The following is a 23,072-nucleotide window of genomic DNA, read 5'->3' on the forward strand; positions in this document are numbered from 1 at the left end:
ACTGTATTTCTGTATTTTTGTCTTTTGTCCTGCACTGTATTTCTGTCTTGTTTGTCTTGTCTTGTCCTGCACTGTTTGCACCAGGTTGTATGCACTTTATGTGGCTAGGACTACTTACTAAGTCCTTAGCTCTGTCTTTGTTTTATGTAGCACCATGATCCTGGAGAAACGTTGTCTCATTTCACTGTGTACTGCAACAGCTATATATGGTTGAAATGACAATAAAAGCTTCTTGACTTGACTTGACTTGACTTGACTTGACTTGACTTGACTTGACTTGACTTGATGAGGATGAAGCTTTGACCAAGAGCTTGACCAAGACTCTTTTGCTGACAACCAGATAGTAAAATTGAAAATCCTTACATTATATAGTTCATTTCGAAGGTAGCATCCATGAAAAACAATGCTTAATTGTTTTTAGTCAGGTTTAGCCCTATATTGTATCTGTATCTCTATTCCTTCCTTAAGTAGACACATCATTATCTAATATTACATTATCACCCAATGAGGAGCATGCTCAGTTCATGCACTTCTTTGTCTCAATGTTTCCATAAATATATATGGTCCTGTGTATATATATGGTCCTATATATGGTCCTAAATGTTGTCTCATTTCACTGTGTACTGCAACATCTATATATGATTGAAATGACATTAAAAGCTTCTTGACTTGTTAGATAGATAGATAGATAGATAGATAGATAGATAGATAGATAGATAGATAGATAGATAGATAGATAGATAGATAGATAGATAGATAGATAGATAGATAGATAGATAGATAGATAGATAACAAGTGTAGATAAATATGTAAATATATGTAAAACAAATAAATAACGGTATGGCAGTTAAGAAGAGTGAATTCTCTCAGTAGTATGGGCATATTTACAAATTATTAATACAGATCTGTCCCTCAGCATAAACTACGTGCACGGATTTCTGTCCCAAACACAGACTGTTGTAGTAAATAGCATGACACAGGCACTATTTATTCTTTAGTTGGCCATTACTATTTAATACAATATAATGTTTTAGCAAAATGCATGTCTAATTTAGGCTAATCATTGAGTCATTAAGGGTAACGGGTATACTGAGACAGTTAGGTATTCAACAGCCTGACAATTAAAGTCTTCTCAGACTGCTTAACAGAAATAAGATATAGGTTGGTGTGGCCAGCATCAAAAAAGCCACACATTTTTACACATTTTTACATATTTTCTCCAGATTACACATATTTATTATATTGATGCATAACATGCACTACAGTAACAAAACAGTTATATGAATGTTATTTAAAGTTATCACAGGTGGTTGATATTTGCTAATAATAATTTGTTATTTGCTGATTATGCAAAGATATTTATTTATTGTACTGTGCAGAATTTTTGAGATTGATGTTGAGATTGCAGTTAATGTTTTTTTATTGTTTGATTTGTTTTAAATCCTGTATTTTGCATCTACTGCAAGGTTTTGTGATTCTTATTTGTCATTCATACTGATTTATTTTAATTTCATTTTGAAAATGTGAACTTTTGAAACATTTTTTGTTTCAGTTGTTGTTACTATAAGAAATTCTTCTTCTTCTTCTTCTTCTTCTTCTTCTTCTTATTATTATTATTATTATTATTATTATTATTATTATTATTATTATTATCCTGTCTCCCTAAAACATGCCAGTAGGTGTGTGTGTGTGTGTGTGTGTGTGTGTGTGTGTGTGTGTGTGTGTGTGTGTGTGTGTGTGTGTGTGTGTGTGTGTGTGTGTGTGCGTGCACATGTGTGAACATATCCTATTCAGAATGTATTCCCTGTGTTCTTGGGCTAAGCTTCTGAGTGATTTGTCATGCATTTATTAGATATGTATACACAAAGTGGTCTATTGTACATTTACTTGACAAAATGGCTAATATGTGTATTTGCAATTATAGAGTATTTATAGCCTATACAGTGATAGCATTATGCATGTGGTGTTGGTGTGAGTAGAATAGAATAGAATAGAATAGAATAGAATAGAATAGAATAGAATAAAATAGAATGGGGCATAGAAGCTTTTATTACATATAGCTTTTCTTCAAATACCCCAACTGAGGGTAGATAAGGCCCAACAGGGTTAATAAAAAAAAATTAGATAGTGGATAATGATCTTCCAAAACTTCCTGCGTTCTTTGTATTGATTCCTGGAAAGAAAATTGCTACAAAAATATATTTTACTCTACACCCATATACCAAGCACCTATATGGTAGGCAGTGATTATAAACTGAGCACTGAGAGTAGTTTGCAGTACACGCATGCGCATTTCATGTCAGAGAGGCACGCAGGCGTCAAAGTTTGTGCGCTTGCTCAGTACGGAGCTGCCTGCCTGGAGACGCCGCTCTGCCTTCTTTCTGTTGGGATTCGTGCTGGTGTATCATCCCTGTGTGTACAGCAGATATGTTATCCCGTTCCCGGTGTCTCACGCGCTCTGTCGGTCGCTCTGTCGTTGCCCTCCGACAGGTACGTAGTTATAGCGCCCATGTTAATGTCCCCGTTGGTGAACCGGTTCGCTGTCCTCAGTTCCGAGTCATGCTAAGCTAATTGTACTAGGGCTGTATCCTAAATCAGGGTCTCTACAGTACGTAGTGCACTATATCTGTCGTATGATCGTGTATATTAAAGGCTATTGTAGGGCACTTATATAGGAAGTACTTGGCGATTTGGGATCAAGCCTTAACTCCTACAGCATTTATTAGGCCCCATTTCCAGACCAAGGGCAGCATGTTATCCTGTTTCTGCTGATCTGAGATAACCTTAATAAGTATATTAATAAGTACACGTCTTAAATGTATCATACCAATAACTATTAATTTATGGATGAACGTGTTATTTAGAATGGCTGTATTTTGCTTAGTCCAGAGAAGGGTAACGTTAGAGGGGACTTTGGTACGAGGTCATTCTATTGCTAGCCGTTAGCTGGCTACATATTAGCCGATTAGCAACGTCAAATCTGTTGCATGTTGGTCGCATTGCGAAACGGGAACTTTGCTCAGTTGTTAGTTATTTGAAGTTAATTGTAATCACACCGATTTAAACATAGTCAACAGGCTAGCTGCGTCCTTTATCTCTATACTGCTAAGTGCTAACAAGTCCCTTGACACTATAAATGTTTTTTATGCTACCAGGTTTAGCTTAAAAACTCAGAGATGTCTTAGTAAGCATGTCTTAACAAGTCACTTTGATTACTAAATCAATGAAAATCTGAAAGATGATTAAGGCTACATGTATAAAGTGCCTTCATTTCTTTCACCTCATATACACAAGCTTTAGACTTTTGTTTAATCACACATTGTTGAAGAACTCTTCTTTGTACCTAATGTGACATGATCACAAGTGACCAATTTACTAAATAAAGACAGATAATGACGAAGTTTTGGCAGGGGATTTTATTTTATTCACATCTGGGTGTGATCTGTCAGGGCCTCTGCTCTGGATATATATTTATAATATTTGCATAATAATGAATTCTAGATGCACAAGAAAGCAGGCCGCATCGAGGAGAGGGAGGCTTTCTGGTTGGATAATGCTTTTTTTTTTAATAACCTGTAAATCTAAAGCACCAAGACAGCTGAAATTGGGAACTGCTTTGGCATCTGTTGCTGCTCGTGTGACCATAACCTCCAGACATGCCTTTAGAACGAATGCCTTCCTTCTGCACGAGAGAGCCCTGGGATGTTTGAGAACATTTGTATGTTTGTTTTGAAATGAGATTTGAAAGTGCGTAGCATTTAACAGGATTTGTCAGATTATTTACGCTGCAGAATTTTGTTCTTCATAAATACTCTCAGTGGTCGAGTTTCTGCTAAGCAGGTTAAATATAGTCTTGTGGCTTCAAGAGTTCATTTCCCAATAATCAGCAGTGGTAAATGACTCTTGCTCTATCTCTGTCTGTCATTTGACTGTGAACTCCTAAAATATTTCTGCCTTACAAATCACATAAATCTAAGTACAGTTTCAGTTCATATGGCTCTTGAAAATGTCTTTTTCCTGAAATATACGACCAAAACTAACTACGCAGAAAATAACTTTATAATTAGTGTTTTATTAGACATTGATAAGTGATTGTTTTGTTTTTATAGAGTAACCATGTCCTAGCGAGACGAGCTGCTTCGGGTAAGTGTACATTAACTCGAATTCCTTGTCTGATATATAATAATGTTATCCATTTTTCCAATAACTGATAACACAAATTTGTTTCAGATAATAATAATAAATAAATAAATAAAAATATAATATGTTCTTGGTTCTTCAGGCATATCGGCTTCTCAGTGCATCACCGCCAAGAACAATCTGTGAGTATTGCTTTAGGATTAGGATATTCAAAGCTGAACTACTTGCATGGATGCTACCTACTACTTGAACTACTTTAACCATGTCCTTAATAAGGAACACTCGACTTTTGTATTATTTCAATTGAATTGCAGGAAATTTGAGACAAGGGCCAGTATCTTCCAGATCAGATACTTCAAGACCACTGCATCCCACAGTATGTAACTTCAGATACTTTGTTTTGTTGCAGGTTTTATACTTTCTATCTGTAATATACAGCCTGTTGATATTCATTGTTCTGAAATTCCATGGTTGCATTACATCTCTTTAGAAAAAAAGGGAACCAACTGTCTCTTAAGACCAGTGTATCTGGGGGAAGAGGTGGGGTATGTTGTGCTGTCGGTGTCCTTGTTCATCATGTTCACAGAATTTAAATTGCTTGATGTAGGCCCATGAGAATGTGAGACATACAGAATAGGTTTATTTAAAACTGCCAACTAAACTGATACTGTGCTTCAATGTAAACCTTACAAAGAGGCAGAGGATACTGATGGTCTTTATGTCAAATAAAAATCTCAGACTGTTGTGACTACCTTCTTTTTCCCATCTGGAGACACTAAATTATTTTACTGCTAAATACTGTTACATAATAAGGATGGTAATAACGTGGTTATTATTAACTACATCTTAACTTACGGTTTTACAAATCATATAAGCCAAGCGTTTATCTAATGTCATATTAACCGGTGCTGTAGCTGCTAGGACGCTGTACACACATGATATGGGAGTTGTAAAGATAAAGGCTTAACAGATACACAAATCGAATACAGCAGTGTCTTCACCGTGTTTTCTGAATGGAAAAGAAAACACATCTGTTTTAAAAAGTCATTAAAAATAAAGACATTAGAAATGAAATGTAAGCGTGTAGTAAGAGCTCTAACATGTAATGCAAACTTTTTGCTATTGAAGCTTTTAAGCTCCAGCTCAATGGGTAATGATTATTCAGATACGGAGAAGTGAGCAACAGATATTCCAGCTGAGAGAATGTGAAAGAGGATCTAAAAGCAGTTAAAAGCAGAATTTGGGAATTCACATTATTGAAGGTTTCTTCACTGGCCACTTTATTAGGAACCCTGGTACATCTGCTTATTCACACACTGGCCAAGAGCTTCTATTAATGTTCACATGTTATTATTGTGACTGTTACATGGTTTTATTGCCAGAGACATTGGTTTGGGTATTTCAGAAACTGATGATGATATGGGAATTTTACAACAAACAGTGTGTAGGTTTTAAACAGATGGTGTGAAATAACACACAGACATCCTGTAGCAAGAGGGTCTGTGGACTAAAAGACCTTGATGAGAGATAAGAAGAAAATGACCCGGCTGGTTTGAGCTGACCACAAGTTTATAGTCACTCAAATAAGCACCTACAACCAGGCTGAGCAGAAAAGCATCTCATAACACACCACATCTGACCTTGCTGTGGATGAGCTATAACAGCAGAAGAGCGCTTTCATGCCTGTCAGCCAAAAGTATGATCTGTGGCTATCGTCCATGAAACAGGACAGATGAAAATTGGGAAAAAAACCACCAATTTTACGCATTGTGCTGTTGCCACATGATTGACTAACCACTGCATATATAACCTAAGTTATGTGTTAATAATAGTGTCTGAGATTTTCTTCAGTTATGTAATCGTCTGTCAAATCAAACATTAAACAATAGTCTTTTCTTCATTTCATACATTTCTAACTTTTAAAAGGCACAGCTATTTTGTGTCTAACCTCTCGTATTTTCTTTGTTTTGTTTTTTTTCCGCAGGGAACGAAGTTATTACCGTCAACACACCACCATTCGCGGAGTCTGTCACCGAGGGGGACGTGAGGTGGGAAAAAGGTATACGTGTGTCTTCTGATCTTTTTATGCCCCACTGACAGCCTCAGCATGTTAACTCATTATTAACATAAGCACTTTGTCTCATCTCGTAGCTGTGGGGGACACCGTCGCAGAAGATGAGGTGGTCTGTGAAATCGAGACCGATAAGGTAAAAGATGAAAAATGAGCTAAATGTACATATTTCATGGATATCATGACAACGATTGTAACAGCCTGTGGTGGTAAGTGTTGCGCTGTGTCTGTGTACAGACGTCATTGCAGGTGCCCTCTCCGGCCGCAGGCGTGATCGAGGAGCTCCTGATTCCTGATGGAGGCAGAGTGGAGGGAGGCACTCCCCTGTTTAAACTTAAAAAAGGAGGTCAGTGCATGATGGTCTCTTCATTCCACTTAGAGTGTTTTTGTGGTTTTCTGCAGTGGGTATATGTTTTAGAGTATGAGTATACTAGTAACAGCTAGATAGCTTGCCGGCTTCATTCGTAAAGCATGCACACACACACACACACACACACGCGCGCGAGGAATTTGTTGCTCTACTAAACATGGTGTGTACATTAACACAAAAAAAGTTTAAAAGTGTAAAAAGATAAAAATATACACAATATACAGGGTGCAGTTGAGTACAGATGTGTCCAGTAAGTACCGTATATATAACTGTGTACAACTACACTTTTTTAAAACCATAGAAAATATGAATGTGTATTTATACATAGCTCCATAGATTTTTGGACTCGCATTGATTTTAGTTAAAGGAACAGCCGGTGAAATGGGCATCACTTCCTCCCTGTCGTCTTCAACTGATGGGAATTTATATCTTTTAAATCAAAAGTTAGCATATGAAAAATGTATCATATGTTCGCCGATGTCACTCATTGTACTTTAGTAATGCTTTCCTATGTCCGTTGCTACAATTTACATTTCAGTGTGACGCGCACAGTAAAACATTCAGTTCAATTCAATTCAAGTTTATTTGTATAGCGCTTTTTACAATGGGCTTTGTCTCAAAGCAGCTTTACAGAACATAAACATAGAACAGAAGGTAAACATGAAGATAAATATAGAGAATTAATATAGTAAAAATTCAAAATATACAGTATATAGTTCAGTGTGTATGTATGTATGTACAGTATGTATGTAACATTCCGGCTTGGTTTACACCATACACATGGAATGCCACTGGTCCGGTCAGACTGTACTTTCAGAATGCAATCAAAAAGAAGACGGATAAAACTTGTTACGACAGTTATGCTACAAAAAAAAAACCATTTAATGTTTGCTGCATTTTCGCAGGCGGCAGCAGTGCATTTTACTCTAGGGTGAAAAATCACTTGCAAGTCTTGTACTTCCGTTTGGGAGGAGTATAGTGCTGACGTATGTGACTTGAACAACCACATGCATTTACACCCGTCCAGTTTCATCTGAAATGCGTCCCAGACCACCTCCTGAAGTGGTTTGAACGATCGGATGTATATCCGTCACGAAAACGTTTCAGAGGGCATTTAGACCTGGTCTTTTTACGATCGGATAGCTATCCGATCACAGAAACCGCATGAAGTGACCAGGTGTAAAAAGCCCCTATGAATAAGTGGCTTCTTTATGTGTTTACAGAGATAAGATTCTCATAAAGGTTTGGTACTGAAAATACAATATCCTTGTCCTTGTGAAGGTTGAGCCTTGTTCTGTGGTTTCATTCTCTCCTTAGCTGGCGTTCCCAAGGCAGCTACAGCCCCCACTCCAGCAGCTGAGGCCCCGGCAGCAGCTCCTCCTCCTCCTCCTCCTCCTCCTCCTGCTGCTGCTGCTTCAGTGGGACCCATCCCAACCACTATGCCCCCAGTGCCACCTGTGCCAGTTCAGCCTGCCTCTTCTAAAGCAGGTGAGCCAAACGCAGGCCAAGAGCGGCACTGCACTTGTAATTTTTTCACCTGAGCTCTGTAGGGGAAGCAAATTGCTTCCAGTTTGAACACTGATATTATATTAAAATATTACGATTTTTAATTTCTTAATGAGAAACCGACTGTCAGTTTGTTCTTTTGGTTTTAATGAAACATGGAATGCAGTGTCCTGACACAGTATTTATGTTTGTCATTTTACTGAAGTTTCAGCCATCAAACCCACTGCTGCTCCCGCTGCCCCTGCTGCAGACGCTGGAGCAAAGGGAGCACGCTCCGAGCACAGGGTAAGAGACTACTGAGGGTGGCAGTATTTATTCAACATTATCACACATTTAAAGAAAAGCAAATCTACAGAGGCTTGTTGTAGACTGTAGTCTAGACATGCATGCTATAGATACCTTTTTTTTAAAGAAGGGAAACTGTGTAAGGGCAGGACTTTAATAATTAAGATATTTTTCCCTTCTCTTTAATCTGCAGGTTAAGATGAATCGTATGAGGCTGAGGATCGCACAGAGGCTAAAAGAAGCTCAGAACACCTGTGCAATGTTGACAACTTTCAATGAGGTGGACATGAGGTCAGATTAGTCAACAATACCTGTATTATTTATTTATTTATTTTTAAATAGAAGAGGCTCTGGGTCGTAGGCTGAGTTCAAGTCAATAATATTTAGAAAGTAAAGTCTTGTAATGGTGGAGCAAAAGTCCTGTTTGTTGCCTAAACTTGATTAGAACCTCAGCAATGCCTAACACAAATGGTTATAGATTGGAATCTGCCCTACAGGAAGAGCTTTTTGCAACCCGATGCCCATTTAAAGCCTGGAATGTAAATATTTGGTACTAATGTCGGTTAAAAACAAAGATAAGATTTGGGTAAAACGTGCTTTATTAATTTAGAAGGAAACGTTAATGTCCTCAGACCCCCACCCTCACTCCAGAAGATGACACTTTGAGGATTTCTCCCTGGTGCAAATGGTGGTGTCGGCTTTCGGCTGCGCATGAGGTTTCGTACTCACACAAATCTAGTTGGTATCGACGGGATGGAGCAAGACTCCGCAGACCAGGGTTAGTGTGGAGACGAAGAAGCGTGGCCGGCTAGGGGCCGAGAGCATCTGCAGTGCTCTCCCCTGAGAGCAGCCCTCAGAGAGCAGACTGCCTGCAATGTTATGGGCTTTTATGACAACCCAATAAGATTTGAAAGGTTTAGAAAGTGAAGATTTTTATCTTGTCTTCTCTCCTTTCTCGGAGAGTGTGTCTCGGGACGGTGCTAATTCCGTTAGCGGCGAAACCCTAGAGCTTAAGCGGAGTTGGAGACAGGAAAACAGACAATTAAAAAGCGCTGGGCAAGTGCACCGTTTTTATCGTACACGCAAACCATTGTCCGTAACATCCCTGATGTAGCACTTCAAGGTTGAGCTTTCTGGAAGGCATTTTGTTTTTGCCGTCAGCAGCAACTATTAAAAATATATATTGAAACAATTCTCCTCTGTAAAGTTTATGCAAAAAAAAAAAAAAAACATGCAATTTTATGATTAATTGTTTATGACTTTGCATAGAGAACAGTTTTCAGATTTCATGCCTTTTTCCCCCTTTTTGTCCATGATTGCAGCAACATCACAGAGATGAGGAAAGTCTACAAAGATGCTTTCCTCAAGAAGCATAACGTCAAGCTGGGCTTCATGTCTGCATTCGTGAAAGCAGCTGCCTACGCTTTGGTAGACCAGCCAGCGGTCAATGCAGGTATATCTCTCCAGCAGCAGCTAGTCATGTTTTTCACGTCACCACCTCACAATCGACTACTAGCAAGTATATGTGGTTATTGAGGTTGTGTTCTGCATCTAAGATCACAATTTTTAATCTGTCCCCCCCCCTCTCTACTTCCTTCAGAACCACAGTAACCTGGCCTAGATAAACAAGCCTCACTTAATCTAGATTTTATATTTAAGTATTGAGCCACAACCCTGTGTGGGCAGGTTGTAACTGCTTTTATTTTCCATGTTCTTGAACGATTTAATTAAAAATACAGGGAATTGAACAACATCCTCAAATCCTGTCGCTGTTAAAAGATATTCAGTTCACTGTTAATCAAATTATACACCAAGTCCAAAATGTTGAAGACGTTCATTTGACTTTCTGATTGATATTTTTTTTTCTCTGCAGTAATTGATGACACAACCAAAGAGATTGTGTACCGAGATTATGTGGACATCAGTGTGGCAGTAGCGACACCAAAGGTGATTTCTGGAGCCTTTTTTTTTTTTTTGGTAATTTGGTAACAGAGAGCATTAGCGCGCACTGCAACCTTTAATGTTGTAACATGTGCATTTAGCCAAAAACGCTAATCCTGTCAATGAGAGTGAACATGATGCATTTCTGCTGTAATGCATTATAACCACTTTACTATAAACGAGTCTCATTTTAGTCTGAGACCTGCAGACTGCCAAGCTAGAAGCTGATATTTAGCTTTCATGTGGAGTGGCACTTTCTGTTTATTACTCAATGTTCATCTTGTCTTGTCATCTGCTAGTATATAAGCAACTCATTTCAAAAGTATCTTGTACACGAAAGTAAAGTTGATTCTAATTATTCTCATCTCATCCTCACAGGGTTTAGTGGTGCCGGTAATTAGAGGTGTGGAAGGAATGAACTTTACAGATATTGAAAAAACAATAAATGAGCTGGGAGAAAAGGTAAGGAGTCAGTATTTGCTCTGCAACTGAGCACGTTTCATTAGCCATCATCTTTGTGCTTTTAGACTCCTAGTGCAGTTTGTACTGTTTGATTACACTGGGTGTGCTCTTCAAACAGGATTAACAGTCTGCTCACAGAACCTGCTATGTTTTAAATGGAACAACTAACCAAAACCTTGTTTTTAGACAAATTTGTGATATGACCTCATTTATAGTAGTTATACTTTGGGCTTAGCAGATGGTTTTAAAGGGGAACAGATATTTAGTATCTGGAAAAATAAGTGGTTTACTCTTCGGTGGCTTCAAGCTTTGGCCTTTCGAGTCCTAGAACGGAGCTTTAGATTTGTTGTACTTATTTATTTATATATTTTGTCTCACAGGCACGCAAGAACGAGCTGGCAGTGGAGGATATGGATGGTGGCACGTTCACCATCAGTAACGGAGGAGTTTTCGGCTCACTCTTTGGCACACCCATCATCAACCCACCACAATCGGCCATTTTGGGCATGCATGGTATCTTTGACAGGCCAGTGGCTGTTGGTGGCAAGGTTAGTTATACGCGTGTTGTGTTTCTGTTTGGCCTATCAGTCGGAAGTGTGTGCTTTTGGAATTTTCTCTGCCTCACAATGTCTCTCTCTCTTTCGCTCTGAATCCTTAGGTTGAAGTCAGGCCTATGATGTATGTGGCCCTGACATATGACCATCGTTTGATTGACGGCAGAGAGGCCGTCACCTTCCTACGTAAGATCAAGTCTGTGGTTGAGGACCCCAGGGTGCTCCTCTTGGATATGTGAGACGTCATAAAGTGCACATTAATGGCCGACTTCCTCAGTCTCGCACAGTGGTTATCCCTCCCGAAAAAAAAAATCCTTACTGTGTATGACATACTGTGTTGGTTAACTAGGAAAAGAAGCATTCTGAATGCCCAATAAGAAGATAACAGTTGAAATTTGCATGGGCTAGACAGGAGTAAGGATATTCTTGTACAGGTCTCAGCTGGCATCTTCTTAGCAAGAAGGCTGTCATGCCATTCATAAGTGCTTTTTGCCATTGTTTAACTTGATATATATATGATTATTGTAATACATACACAGTTATATGAATAAGTTGCTCAAAATATGCCCAGTATATTGGTTTCAGACTGATAAAACAAGCACAGTAGTAGACAGTATCTTGTTTCACATTGTGTGTTTAAAGAGGTAGTAATCCAGCAGTCAACCAGCAAATCACAAATACGGTTTAGTTATGTTCACAAAAATTTTTTTTTTTTTTTTTTAAGAAAACACTCTTTGGTACATATTTGTATACTTGTGTTAACAGTATGGCCATTAAACAGTGTCAAGTTCAGATCCGTCAAACTCATCGGGAACAGATTCAGTCTCTGCTGTGTAAAGAAACAAATATTTAAGAAGGAAAAATAAATAAATAAATAAATGAAAGTTGATGTGTTTTTTTCTTGTCCTGGTGTTTCGTACTACTACTTTACTTAGACAGCAAAGGTTACAGGCTAATAGCTGGTGACCATCATGGCTATTGCTAGCTGTGAATCAACAATGCTGCTTCTTTTGCGACTTTGATCAACTTTAAGCAGACATACATGCGGTTAATCTAGGTGCATGTGGCTAATCGTTCTGCTAAACACTGGTGAATCTGAAAGGAAAAAAAAACATAAATTCATAAACCTCATGTCTCATCTATGACTTCAGTGGCAAGACAGGATGTGGTCTGGACGCTGGGCTAGGGCACATGCTGAGAAGGGAGGGGGGTCTTGTGCTGAAATAAGTGCTTGATTTTTACATTAAGATTGATGGGTGTATGGTCGCTTGACTGAAATGCAAACTGACAACACTGCAGAACACGGTGATCAAGAAAACACAAGACATGTCATTTTCTTTTCTTTTTTTTAATTATTACTTTTGCTTTGGTTAAAAATGTGGGTTGCTCCTCTCGAGCATAAAAATGATTCTTAATGCAGACAAATCATTTGAGGCACAAATGCTTGACATGAATGTCAAAATTATTAAAATCTGTACTTTCAAAATGGACTGATATTACATTGCATGCTTGATAAACATGGTCAGAAGTAAGGTTAATATTGCAGATCACTTCATCTGCCATCCAGAGGTGCAGCAATAATTTGATGCCTGAGATGTTGGTATACAGTATGTTTATAATAACCCCATACATGTGCTGTAAGTTCTTTCATTATTACTGAAAAATGTCTGTTTACTTTAATACACAGTCAGAAGTGTGTTAAATGTTAGTTGCTGCAGTCTTCTTTTTTTTAATGTTCAGCTGAGGGTTTGGACACCAGCAGGGGGCAGTACAGACTTTTCTTTGAATTTCTCCTGAACCACTGGTGTTTTTCATATAACACACCCTGTATCAGTTATAACATAACTGAAAGTTATTTTCATATAACACACCCTGTATCATGTATCAGTTAACTGGTCAGTGTGTGCCAAGGAACAGAGTTAAAAAAGGGGTGGAACTTAATGTCACTCACACCTCCACCTCCAGAGCCCAGTCGATAGCCGGCATCATACTGAAGGAGCTGTGTGGAAATACATATAACATCACTGCTTTTTTTTTTAACAACGTTATACGTGTCAGTGTACACACATTCGGCATGTGCTTTAGACATACCTCTGTGAGTAATGAGGCCGCTGCAGTGCTCAAGTGGTCTGGAATACGTAGCTGTGTGTGTGGATGCACACCTGTAGGATGACACTGCCACAGGGGCTGATATTACAGAAGAGGTTTTATTTTCCCAATCTCACACACAATGTATGGTCATATATGAGTTTGTATACGAAGGGTGGTTTTTAGTTTAGGTGAAGTCATATATGCTTACCATTCCAGTAAGAAGTTCAAACAGTAAAGCTCCCAAACTCCACCAATCACAGGCCTCTGTGATTTTAGATACGCCCCCAATCTCTGTTTCCAAAGGATAAAAAACATAGTTACTGCTGAGCAATATGACTGCTATTCCAAAGTCATAATGTCATAATAAACCTTTGAGATATTGCAGTAATATGGAATTATTCCTCAGTTTCATTCATTCATTCATTCATTCATTCATTCATTCATTTAGTATGCTTTTTATACTGCTCAGGGTCGTGGTATAATCCAGGAACACTGACTTATTGTACTAACCCACTACAAATACTTTTTATAATACAAAAATATATTATATGCAAAAACTGTAAACAAAATAAGGACACACACTGATATCAAAAATGTGTTTTAAAAAACAGCACTGGACAAATGATTGAAAGTTATATTCGATATCATATATGTTGAATTCCAGAAGATCAGAATGGTTAGGCGTCGCTGCTTTAACCAGTCAGAAGGCATCGTTAGGTGGTATCGTATTGTTCTAATGGTTGATCCATAAAATGCATATGATCTGAAAAAACACTTGTAGTACGTACACATGGATTGTATTATACATTTGTGCATATTAGGATCACAACACATAATAAATGATAAATATTGTAATTCCCATACTGATTCATCCCTAATAATAAAGTTTAAAATAAACAAGTTTCCATTATGGGAAATAGTTTTTTGTGTCCTCACCTGGTGCACAGTACATTTCATCCATAGCTTTAGGACTAACTTCTGTCTGAACCTCAGTCCACTGTCCAAAGTAAGTCAGGCACACATTTCCTATTCAGAATACATCTCATTATTTGCTGCACAGACAGAGCATTTTATGTCAGTATTAAGTAATTAAGTTATTAAGTAATTAAGGCCATGGAAATACTATAAAACAAATCTGTATGCAAATGTTAGCATTACTGTAGAGTCGCATGCTCACCACTGCTATTGAGCAGGATGTTTCTGGGGTTGAGGTCCTGGCACACAATGCCTTGCTCATGAAGACTCTCGAGAGCCAACAGGATCTGTGCTCCCCACATTCTCACTTCTACTTCAGGAAGACCCCATCGAACAGGCTGTTGCTTCGCAATGCGGGTCCTTGCCTTAAACTGAGGCAATTGACACCATCCGTCAACTTCGATAAGCTGCTCTTCTTGGAAAGAGTGAGGCCTGAACAACGGATCCTGTGTTTTATCTGAGCACAGTGGGCTAAGGAGTTCCCAGTTCTCTTCACCAATCTCCACAGGCACTCTTTCCATGTCTTTACTTGTATTGTTCACCTGAGGAGCTGTTGTCATGAAGTCTAAGGTGAAAGGTCTTAGAAGTCCGTTATCCACAGTAGATCCTGTTCCATTGTGGTACTCTGTACCTGGTTGGGAATTTCCTGAGCTTAAGCTTACCGTATACTGGGAACTCTCAGAATTTGTTGTTTTTTGGTGAGTAATGCCGTTTTGTTTTTGGTTCTGTGAGGATAATGGCAGGGAATTGGGAACTATACGAACCTTCTGTGGAAGGATGTTGACTGTGCTACACAGGGTTGGCTGTGTGGCATCAAATAAAGAGTTCAGTGTGATCTGAGGTGCACTGTTGAGTCCAAGAATGTCTGGATTTGACCTGGTTCCTATTAAACACTGTTCCTGAGCTGGTACAGTAGTCCATACTTTATCAAAATCTAAGCTTGAGTCGATCCGCTCAATATGGACGTCATTTCCTAAAAGATCAGTTGTGACACTGAGTGGGTCTCGAGTATCCACAATCACACAAGGATGAACAGGAAGTGGGAAGCTTTCCTGAGATAAAAGACAATCTTGCAGACCAGTACTAACACTGGAAATAGAATCTGTCCTTATTGCATAAGGGTGAGAGGATTGCCCTTGCTGGAATTCAGCTTTTTCCAACCGGGAATTTTGCAGGCATCCTGTTTCCTCACAGTATGAGTGTGTGCCATAATTGTTGAGCTGCCGCTCAGTCTCATTCCAAAAAGTCAGCCCGCTGTCCGTTTCTAAGCTTCCGACATTCTCCCTCTCAGGAAATATGGATGTTCTCTGGTGGTGCTCTCCATTCAAATGGCACAACTGGGTTAGAGCAGGTGAGGTGTAGCTGTTCTTTAGCTGGAATTTGTGCTGGTTGGGGGTGGAGCAATCTGGATGTTCTCTGGCTAACTCACTTCTGATTCGGTGCAGTTTGGAAAAGAGCCTTCCACCTGAACAGGGACAAACGATTAGCGTTCTCACATGTTCTGTATATTATTGAAACCTATTTGTTATATAAGAAGTATAAAGTGTGTGATGTTCCATCTGATTCAGTTCTCTTCTAATTGCTAAGCATGATAGAGTAAAGGTAATGTATTTGAAATATAATACTAATACACATAATACACTAATACACATAGTATCGACTAGTAAACATGAGACAGCATAATTTCGGCTAGTTTTGAGTTTATCCAAACTCAAAATAATACAGGTAATAATACTTAAACTTAGTATCGTTCGAATATCATATTCAGATATTATTGTATGATTCTTTTGTAGAAGTTCTTTATTTTTGTCATTGTGTTCTAATCATTTGTATCGAGTGTATATAGTTCATGAAAAGCTATTTTGGATTAAATATGGCAAATGTTAGCTAGATGTAACCATGTCTGTGACTAGAAACCATTATACTGGGAACTTCTGATAAGAATTCAAGAGTTTTCACCTTTCTAATTTACATTATGTGATTGTGTAGTGCTACTGCTAATGTCCCTTCTTTCTGTTTACCTTTATATTCATTAATTATAATGTTATAATGCTATAAATGTTTCCTTTAATCTATCGACTACCTAATTTTCGCCATTTGTCCAGCACAAAAGGACAAAAGTACTCCAAAAGCCCTGTAACACATTATTATTAATGATGTAAATTTAAGTTATAATCACTGATTCTTTTTAGTTTTATAAATACTGCATATGCGAGTCTATATTTTGTTCTAGTTTGTTCTTCTCCAAAATGGTTGGGCATGACAAATTTAAGACTTTAAGTTTAAATGTATGTTCCTACTCTCGGAGTGTATTTCAAGGCTGGCAGTACTTCACAGTGTATTTGGCTTAGCACAGGACTTTTCTCAGCTCACCTTGGACATGTTCTAGATGCAGGAACACAGAATCCTCGCTGACGTAGTACCTCAGTAACTTCACCATGAATGGGACACCCTGAGGGATGATGGTAGAACGCTCTCGATTCTCCCAGCTAGACTTAGGCAGGCTCTGGAGGAAGGAGAAATTAGATATGTAGCCTGTGTTATTTTAATTAAAAAAAACAATTTACAGAGCTATTCAAAATTGCGTTTACATCACTCACTATATAATTAAACCATTCTCAATTCTGATTGGTCAGAAGGTGTTGATTAATAATAACACCAGCCCAGACAGTAGTCATTGCTGCAAAGCAAATCACAGGAGGATATTAATCTGTCATTTGTATAATAAGAAATTAATCAGGACTTTTGTGGCAGATGCTCCACATCAGAGGAAAGTCTACAAGTTTTAGCCTTATTTTTGTCTAGTTGACTTCAAGACAGAAAAAAAACCCTTGTTTTTAGTTCCACAACAATAAGCATCACTATACACATAAGAATTTGATGTGTCTTTCATTAGTTAATACAAACATTATTAATAATAGACCTGACAATAATCAGATTCAGGATGTTATCTGATGATATATCTATAACAGCACGTCCCGTCATCTTTTAGTCCTTGCTTGTACAATAAAAGCATTATTTCCAAGCCATGTCTGCTTACTCTCCTAGTTGTGAAGCCTTATTTCTGGCTTTAGAAACATGAGATGGTTTGGAGTAAGATGCAATAGAGCTTTTAAATGGATCAATCACGGCTTCATGAGCCGAGACGAGACATGAGAGTTTTTCCCCCCTCTGTGTTATCAGTCTTCTGCCGGGCAGCAATTTTTCCTCTAGGCTGGAGTTGTATCATCAGGACATGGCGAGACACCTACCTTAATCACAAATGTCTCTTTGCTAATCAGGTTTTGGACAGTCAGGACCTACAGACACAAGCACAAATGAGCATCTGGTGTGTGAAACACTGGCATGCGATACAGTGTAAGAAGAGAGACGGAAACACTGATAGAGTCCAAGTGCTATTTCCTTCACAGCATTAGGTTTTTTTGTTATTCACCTAAAGTGGAATTTTATTATACAGAGCTAGACAATGTGTTCTGTTTCAGCAGTACTACTTTCATTTATATATATGACATTTGGCAGACTTTTATCCAGAGTGTATTTATCTCCGTTATACAGCTGAGCAACAAACACACAACATTCCCATCAGTAGTCCAACACCTTACATTTTTTTAATGCTTCTATGTACATCAATGTAACACACAATGTGTTACTGTTAGCAAGACTCCAGAAGTATCTCCTTCTCTAATGTTAGCTATGCTATAAAATTGGCAGCCTTTCTGTGATAAAATGTTTCATCCGCTCAGAAAAAGCTACTGCTTTTGTAGTGTCTCGATGAGCTACTGTAAAACTAGCATGGCTCAGAAGTTCACCTCAGCATGTAGTGGTATGTTAACATAACTCGTGATGACTTGAGGTAGCTTAGTTTCGGTTTAATATTCAGTTGTTAAAAAAAGCATTCAGAAACAGGACTGTTACTAAAGCAGAAAAACAGAGCTCTGTTTCACACCTGCTGTACTTCTGTTTTCTTCATGCAGCCCACACACAACAGTATATTTCTTGGGTTTCAGTTCACAACACAAAATCAGCAGGTGTTTTAAGGAACTCATAATATGAGTAATGTTTCTTTTTCTTACCTTATCTATAATCCCCACCACTTTACACATCTCCAGGTCCTCTACAGGCGAGCTCAGATATCTGATAGACCTGAACCTTAGGCTGCTGTAACCCTGCTGGCCAAAATACAGCCATTAGTGTTTCAGAAACAAAGCAGCTTTAGCTTTACATGTATGACATCAAAGTCAGTGAGGGAAGTCTGGGAGTAACATAACAAGTAAAAGCATGTAGTTTAGTAAATTTGGGATTAACCACATTCCTGCTTAAAGTAAAGGAAAAAAAAGAACAGCTTGGACTTTAATGGAGTATGTAACTAGAGGAGCAGTCGGAAGCCCATAATCATACAGCCTTAAGCACGTTTTATACTGTTACACTGTGTAAATTTAAGAAATGTATTAAATCTGAGTGTGACCTTATGCCATGATGCTCTTCTAAAAGCCACCAATAAGTGGATGGCAGAAGATGATACATAATTCATAAGCAGCTGCAAACACTGTAGTGACAAAAATTTATATAAATATGGAACTTTAACATGTAGAACATGTTTTCTTCAGTCATGTGGTTATTATTATACCACAGACCCGTTTCTGTTTAAGTAATCACATCTTAAGTCTGGATCAAACGGACTACATAAGCAGAATGCGTTAATTGCAATTAATCATAAGCCGACTGTTAGTCGATTTCCTCATTTAACTGACACGGGACTGCAAATGTTGTCACATATCACTGCTACAGTATACAGCCAAGATTATATTAGGATCATGTCAAGTAATCAAGTTCTAAAGCTGCATTTATTCCACTGCTTATCTCTGAATAATAAGCAATACAAACATGTTAGAGAGGGAAGCAGAGAAGACAATAATAGTTCATGAAAACAGGAACAGGCTTTTTTTTTTTTTTTTTTTTTCAGAGGCAGACACAGAGGAAACATGAGCAAGAATCATTTGTATAAGCTGGAAAATTCCAGCCAGCTTTCCATAAAATCAGATGATCTAAGATGAATGTTATGTCTCATACCCCTAATTGTGTGGTGTCACTTCTGAAGTTGTACTGTAGATGAGAGTTAAAGATCTCCTCCGCTCTCTTCAGATACTGAGTGGTTTTCCGCTTGACAGCCTCACGTCTCTCTTTATTTGGATCCACTGGATGACAGAAGAGAGAAGTCCAATCAGTCTCTAAAATCCTAAACATTAATCTCTGAGTTCATACGCATTGCTTTGAAAGTCATTCTGTTGCACTGTTTGTTGATTGTTACATCAGGTTTGAACTTCTTATATCTCATAAGTGCAAACGAGCAATTACGCTAACAAATCATGATAAGATTCCTGATAAGCTTATTGCAGATTTTGTGATAGAGATACAGCTACTTTTGGTCAAATTATTGTAGACCTGTATTCAGCAAGGATGCTGAAGACTTATCACAAATGCAATGTTTATCAGTACAACCACAATGGCCCTTATTCATCTTGATTATATTATAAGAACTCAGTGCGGATTTAAACCCATCATATATGCAAATTCCCATCCTCTAGTCCCGTATTTACATGGCATATGCATATAATACGACCCCATGCACCCTCTGCATCCTAAAGTTATTTCAGTAGAGCTGAATTAGAGGTGCTTGCTGCAAATGAAAATATTTTGACGGAAGCCACAAAAACTGCAAACGAAATGCAGTTAATGGAGGAGGAAAGGGTGATATAGTTGAACACTTTGTTTTTACTCAAATGAAATACCATCAAATACCATCAAATACCATCAAATGAATGGTATTACATGAGCATATCTATACGTTTTTATTGAAGCTTCATTTTATTTAATCTGAAAGGTGCCTAAATAAGTGATTACAGAAATTTGCTTACAATTCTGAAAAAATACACTGTAGTTTCTTTTTCTGTTATTTCTCGAGGTTTTATCTCTATTGCTGTTGTATAGCTCTTAAATACTGATATGAAATTGCTGTCAGGTGCCTTCATGTGAACAAAAACAGGAAACGATGTTCAAATGTCAACCTAAACCCTGTACAGTATCTATCGGCCTACAGTGTCCACACAGAGGCATAATATGACATTAAATACATACAGTAAATAGAGCATACCTTGCACTCCATTTAGCAGCAGGTCCACACCATTCTTATAGTAACTAAATGCAGCTTCGTAGTCCTCGTTGACTTCTCTGTCCAGGGCCATGCGGATTTGCTTGGCCGCATCCACCAAATAGTCTCTTTTAGCCATGTCTGACTACGGTTAACTGTGCTGCAGTCCTGATGGAGCAAGAGTCCACAGAGGCCATACATCTGTGGCGAAATTAGAAGGATGAGCTGCATGTCTGGGATGTGACCATTCCTTCACCATTTTCATCAGTTTCTCTCACACACCAGGGTTCCTGCGAATGCTTCCTTCTTTCTTTTCCCTCTGCTATACGGGGTAACATGTGTAAACGACTGCTTCTGAAGTCATAATGCACATGTAAATAAAGAGAAAGAAAAGATCATAGATGCAATTATATTTCTTTTATTTATTCATACAAAATGTACTTTTACAATGATAATATTCAGATCTAATATATCAGGTAAATATATCATCATGATCAGTTTCATTTAAAGGTGCAGTAAGTGAATCAGCCATGTAAACAGTCTTCTAAAATACAACTGGAATTTGACTTCAATCCCATTCTACTGCTATGATACAGTAAGCAACAAAATGCCAAGTTTTGTCAGCTAGATGTTAGCAAAAATAATTGGGATGACCAAAATTCTTCACAAGCATACCTGTATGACTCGTCTTTGCACTTTAAGGCCATCACAAAAAGACACCATGATGTAGCAAAGCCATTTAATTCCTCTCTCTGTTCTCTGTCTATACCTGAGTCACCTAAATAAATCAAAATGGTTAATAATAAACAGAGTCCAACATTTCCACTCTGCACTGCAGATCACAGTGAAAATCAAACCAGCAGTGGTTTAAGGAAGGTATTAAATGATACTGTATGACTCATGTCCTCTTAGACTAGTCATCTCAAAGTCTTAATGCGTCGCAAAGCAAAACGTGTAGGTGGGATCAACTACACTGAAACCAAATACAAGCCGTACTGTAATAAGTGTCATTTATAGGAAACTAATAAAAAGTCGTGTCGGTGAACAGCCATTTTCTGATAGTTATGTAGTGTGTTTTTCTCCAGACACAAACAATTAGCTGATAGCAAAACAAAAGACATTAATTATTCAAACACTATGGCTGTATTTGCAGTAAAAAAATAAAAATAAAAAAAAGCAGAAGTGATGTACAGCTTAGGGAGATTTTAAATTTACTCAGTAATAAAGTTTGAATTCATGGATTTAAATTCATGGGGGGAAAATTGCATGCACCTGGAAGACTAATTTAGGTATTTAGTTATTATAAATTATAGTTATAATAATTATACATTGTTCATGTCACTGCATGTTGTACCCTGTATGTATGTGTATATGACAAATAAAATTTGATTTGATTTATAGTTAGCAAATTTGGTTATACAGTATATATATATATATATATATATATATATATATATATATATATATATATATATATATATATATATATATATATATATATATATATATATATATAACCCTATACTGGTCATATTTGTCCATTTTCATTTCAGTAACCAATTAGCTTTTATTTATAACAAGCAAACAGTGGAGTGGTTTCCATTGGGTTCCCTGTGAGAAATTATCCCTTGACACGTTTACCTTTTGCATGCTCGTCTTATCCACGTGAGAATTTGCAGACGCGAGCTCGAGCTGGGGTTTTCCCCCATAAAAAAAAAATAAAAAAAATAACACAGATACTGTGTTTTATAAAGCTGAGCATGACAACAGATTTCGAGTCATAGCCCAGGCTGCATTCCTAATGTTTCTGTAGAGGATACTGTAAATAATGCACTAAATAAGGTGCATAAGGCATTATTTTTCCTCCATGCTGTGCATCTCAGAGAGCCATTTAGAATGCAACCACAGACAAGTTTGGAATCATGTCGGTTGGATTGGACATGAAATATTGCATAAACAATCAGGCAATGCAAGGTGGATAACAGAAGAGTAAACGAGCACGGGGCTGATACGAAAGGGATGGACCGCAATGCAGCTTCAGTGACCAACACTGTCCACACACTCACCACGTCGCATCATCCACACACCATCAGTCAGCCATCACAGACATCATACTAAAAATAGCTTAGACTAAAACTGCCCACAAACGTTTCACGTGATTATTCATTAGAAGTAAACAACATTTCTTTGCAATCTCCTTCATTCTAAGGCTATATGCATAGCATGTATAAGCTTCATTATACATATCCGTGGTGTCAAAATATATGCACAATTGTAAACGAAGCAGATGCAAGTGAAAATGTACTATATTGCGCTTTTACCTAATGTAAAGGTTTCCTTGCCGCGCGCGCGCCTCCGCAGTGTCAGGCCCGTGTGTAGCGGAGGCTCGCGCAGACAGCACCGACTGGAGGAGAGGAAGCGCGCGCACAAAGCTTCCTATTGGCTGCTAATGATGTCACTAGTGCCTCTGTGCCTCTGTTGTATATTTATAACAACGCCCCATGCCTGACTATTGTTTACACACTAAAC

General features: G+C 38.0%; 2 protein-coding genes across 6 annotated transcripts; one reads left to right on the forward strand and one right to left on the reverse strand.

The window, feature by feature from the left end:
* The first annotated feature begins 2,295 nt into the window (after positions 1-2,295).
* Positions 2,296-12,213, forward strand: dlst (dihydrolipoamide S-succinyltransferase). The gene is made up of 15 exons (XM_027172437.2): positions 2,296-2,490; positions 4,110-4,143; positions 4,283-4,322; positions 4,455-4,516; positions 6,125-6,199; positions 6,292-6,347; positions 6,449-6,557; positions 7,899-8,069; positions 8,293-8,372; positions 8,566-8,663; positions 9,695-9,825; positions 10,246-10,319; positions 10,692-10,775; positions 11,156-11,323; positions 11,434-12,213. Exons 1-15 carry the CDS (start codon positions 2,428-2,430, stop codon positions 11,566-11,568), a joined length of 1,380 nt encoding a protein of 459 aa, XP_027028238.1. The 5' UTR covers positions 2,296-2,427; the 3' UTR covers positions 11,569-12,213.
* Positions 12,214-12,657: 444 nt separating this feature from the next.
* rps6kl1 (ribosomal protein S6 kinase-like 1) lies at positions 12,658-23,009 on the reverse strand. Of its 5 annotated transcripts, XM_027172434.2 has the most exons (13): positions 22,865-23,009; positions 21,219-21,321; positions 20,826-20,897; positions 20,547-20,744; positions 19,466-19,590; positions 18,469-18,561; positions 17,647-17,694; positions 16,769-16,901; positions 14,598-15,860; positions 14,357-14,446; positions 13,629-13,711; positions 13,421-13,516; positions 12,659-13,328 (listed from the first exon to the last, which is right to left on the reverse strand). In XM_027172434.2, the coding sequence occupies exons 4-13, from the start codon at positions 20,680-20,682 to the stop codon at positions 13,218-13,220; spliced, it is 2,178 nt and encodes a 725-aa protein (XP_027028235.2). In that variant the 5' UTR covers positions 20,683-20,744; positions 20,826-20,897; positions 21,219-21,321; positions 22,865-23,009; the 3' UTR covers positions 12,659-13,217. The 5 variants fall into 5 exon arrangements, with proteins under 5 accessions (XP_027028237.2, XP_027028235.2, XP_027028233.2 ...); XM_027172436.2 differs by having other exon boundaries at positions 12,658-13,328; positions 13,421-13,504; positions 20,547-20,897; XM_027172432.2 differs by having other exon boundaries at positions 20,547-20,897.
* Positions 23,010-23,072: the final 63 nt, after the last annotated feature.

This window comes from Tachysurus fulvidraco, chromosome 12, assembly GCF_022655615.1.
Source record: "Tachysurus fulvidraco isolate hzauxx_2018 chromosome 12, HZAU_PFXX_2.0, whole genome shotgun sequence".
NCBI classification, from domain to species: domain Eukaryota; kingdom Metazoa; phylum Chordata; class Actinopteri; order Siluriformes; family Bagridae; genus Tachysurus; species Tachysurus fulvidraco.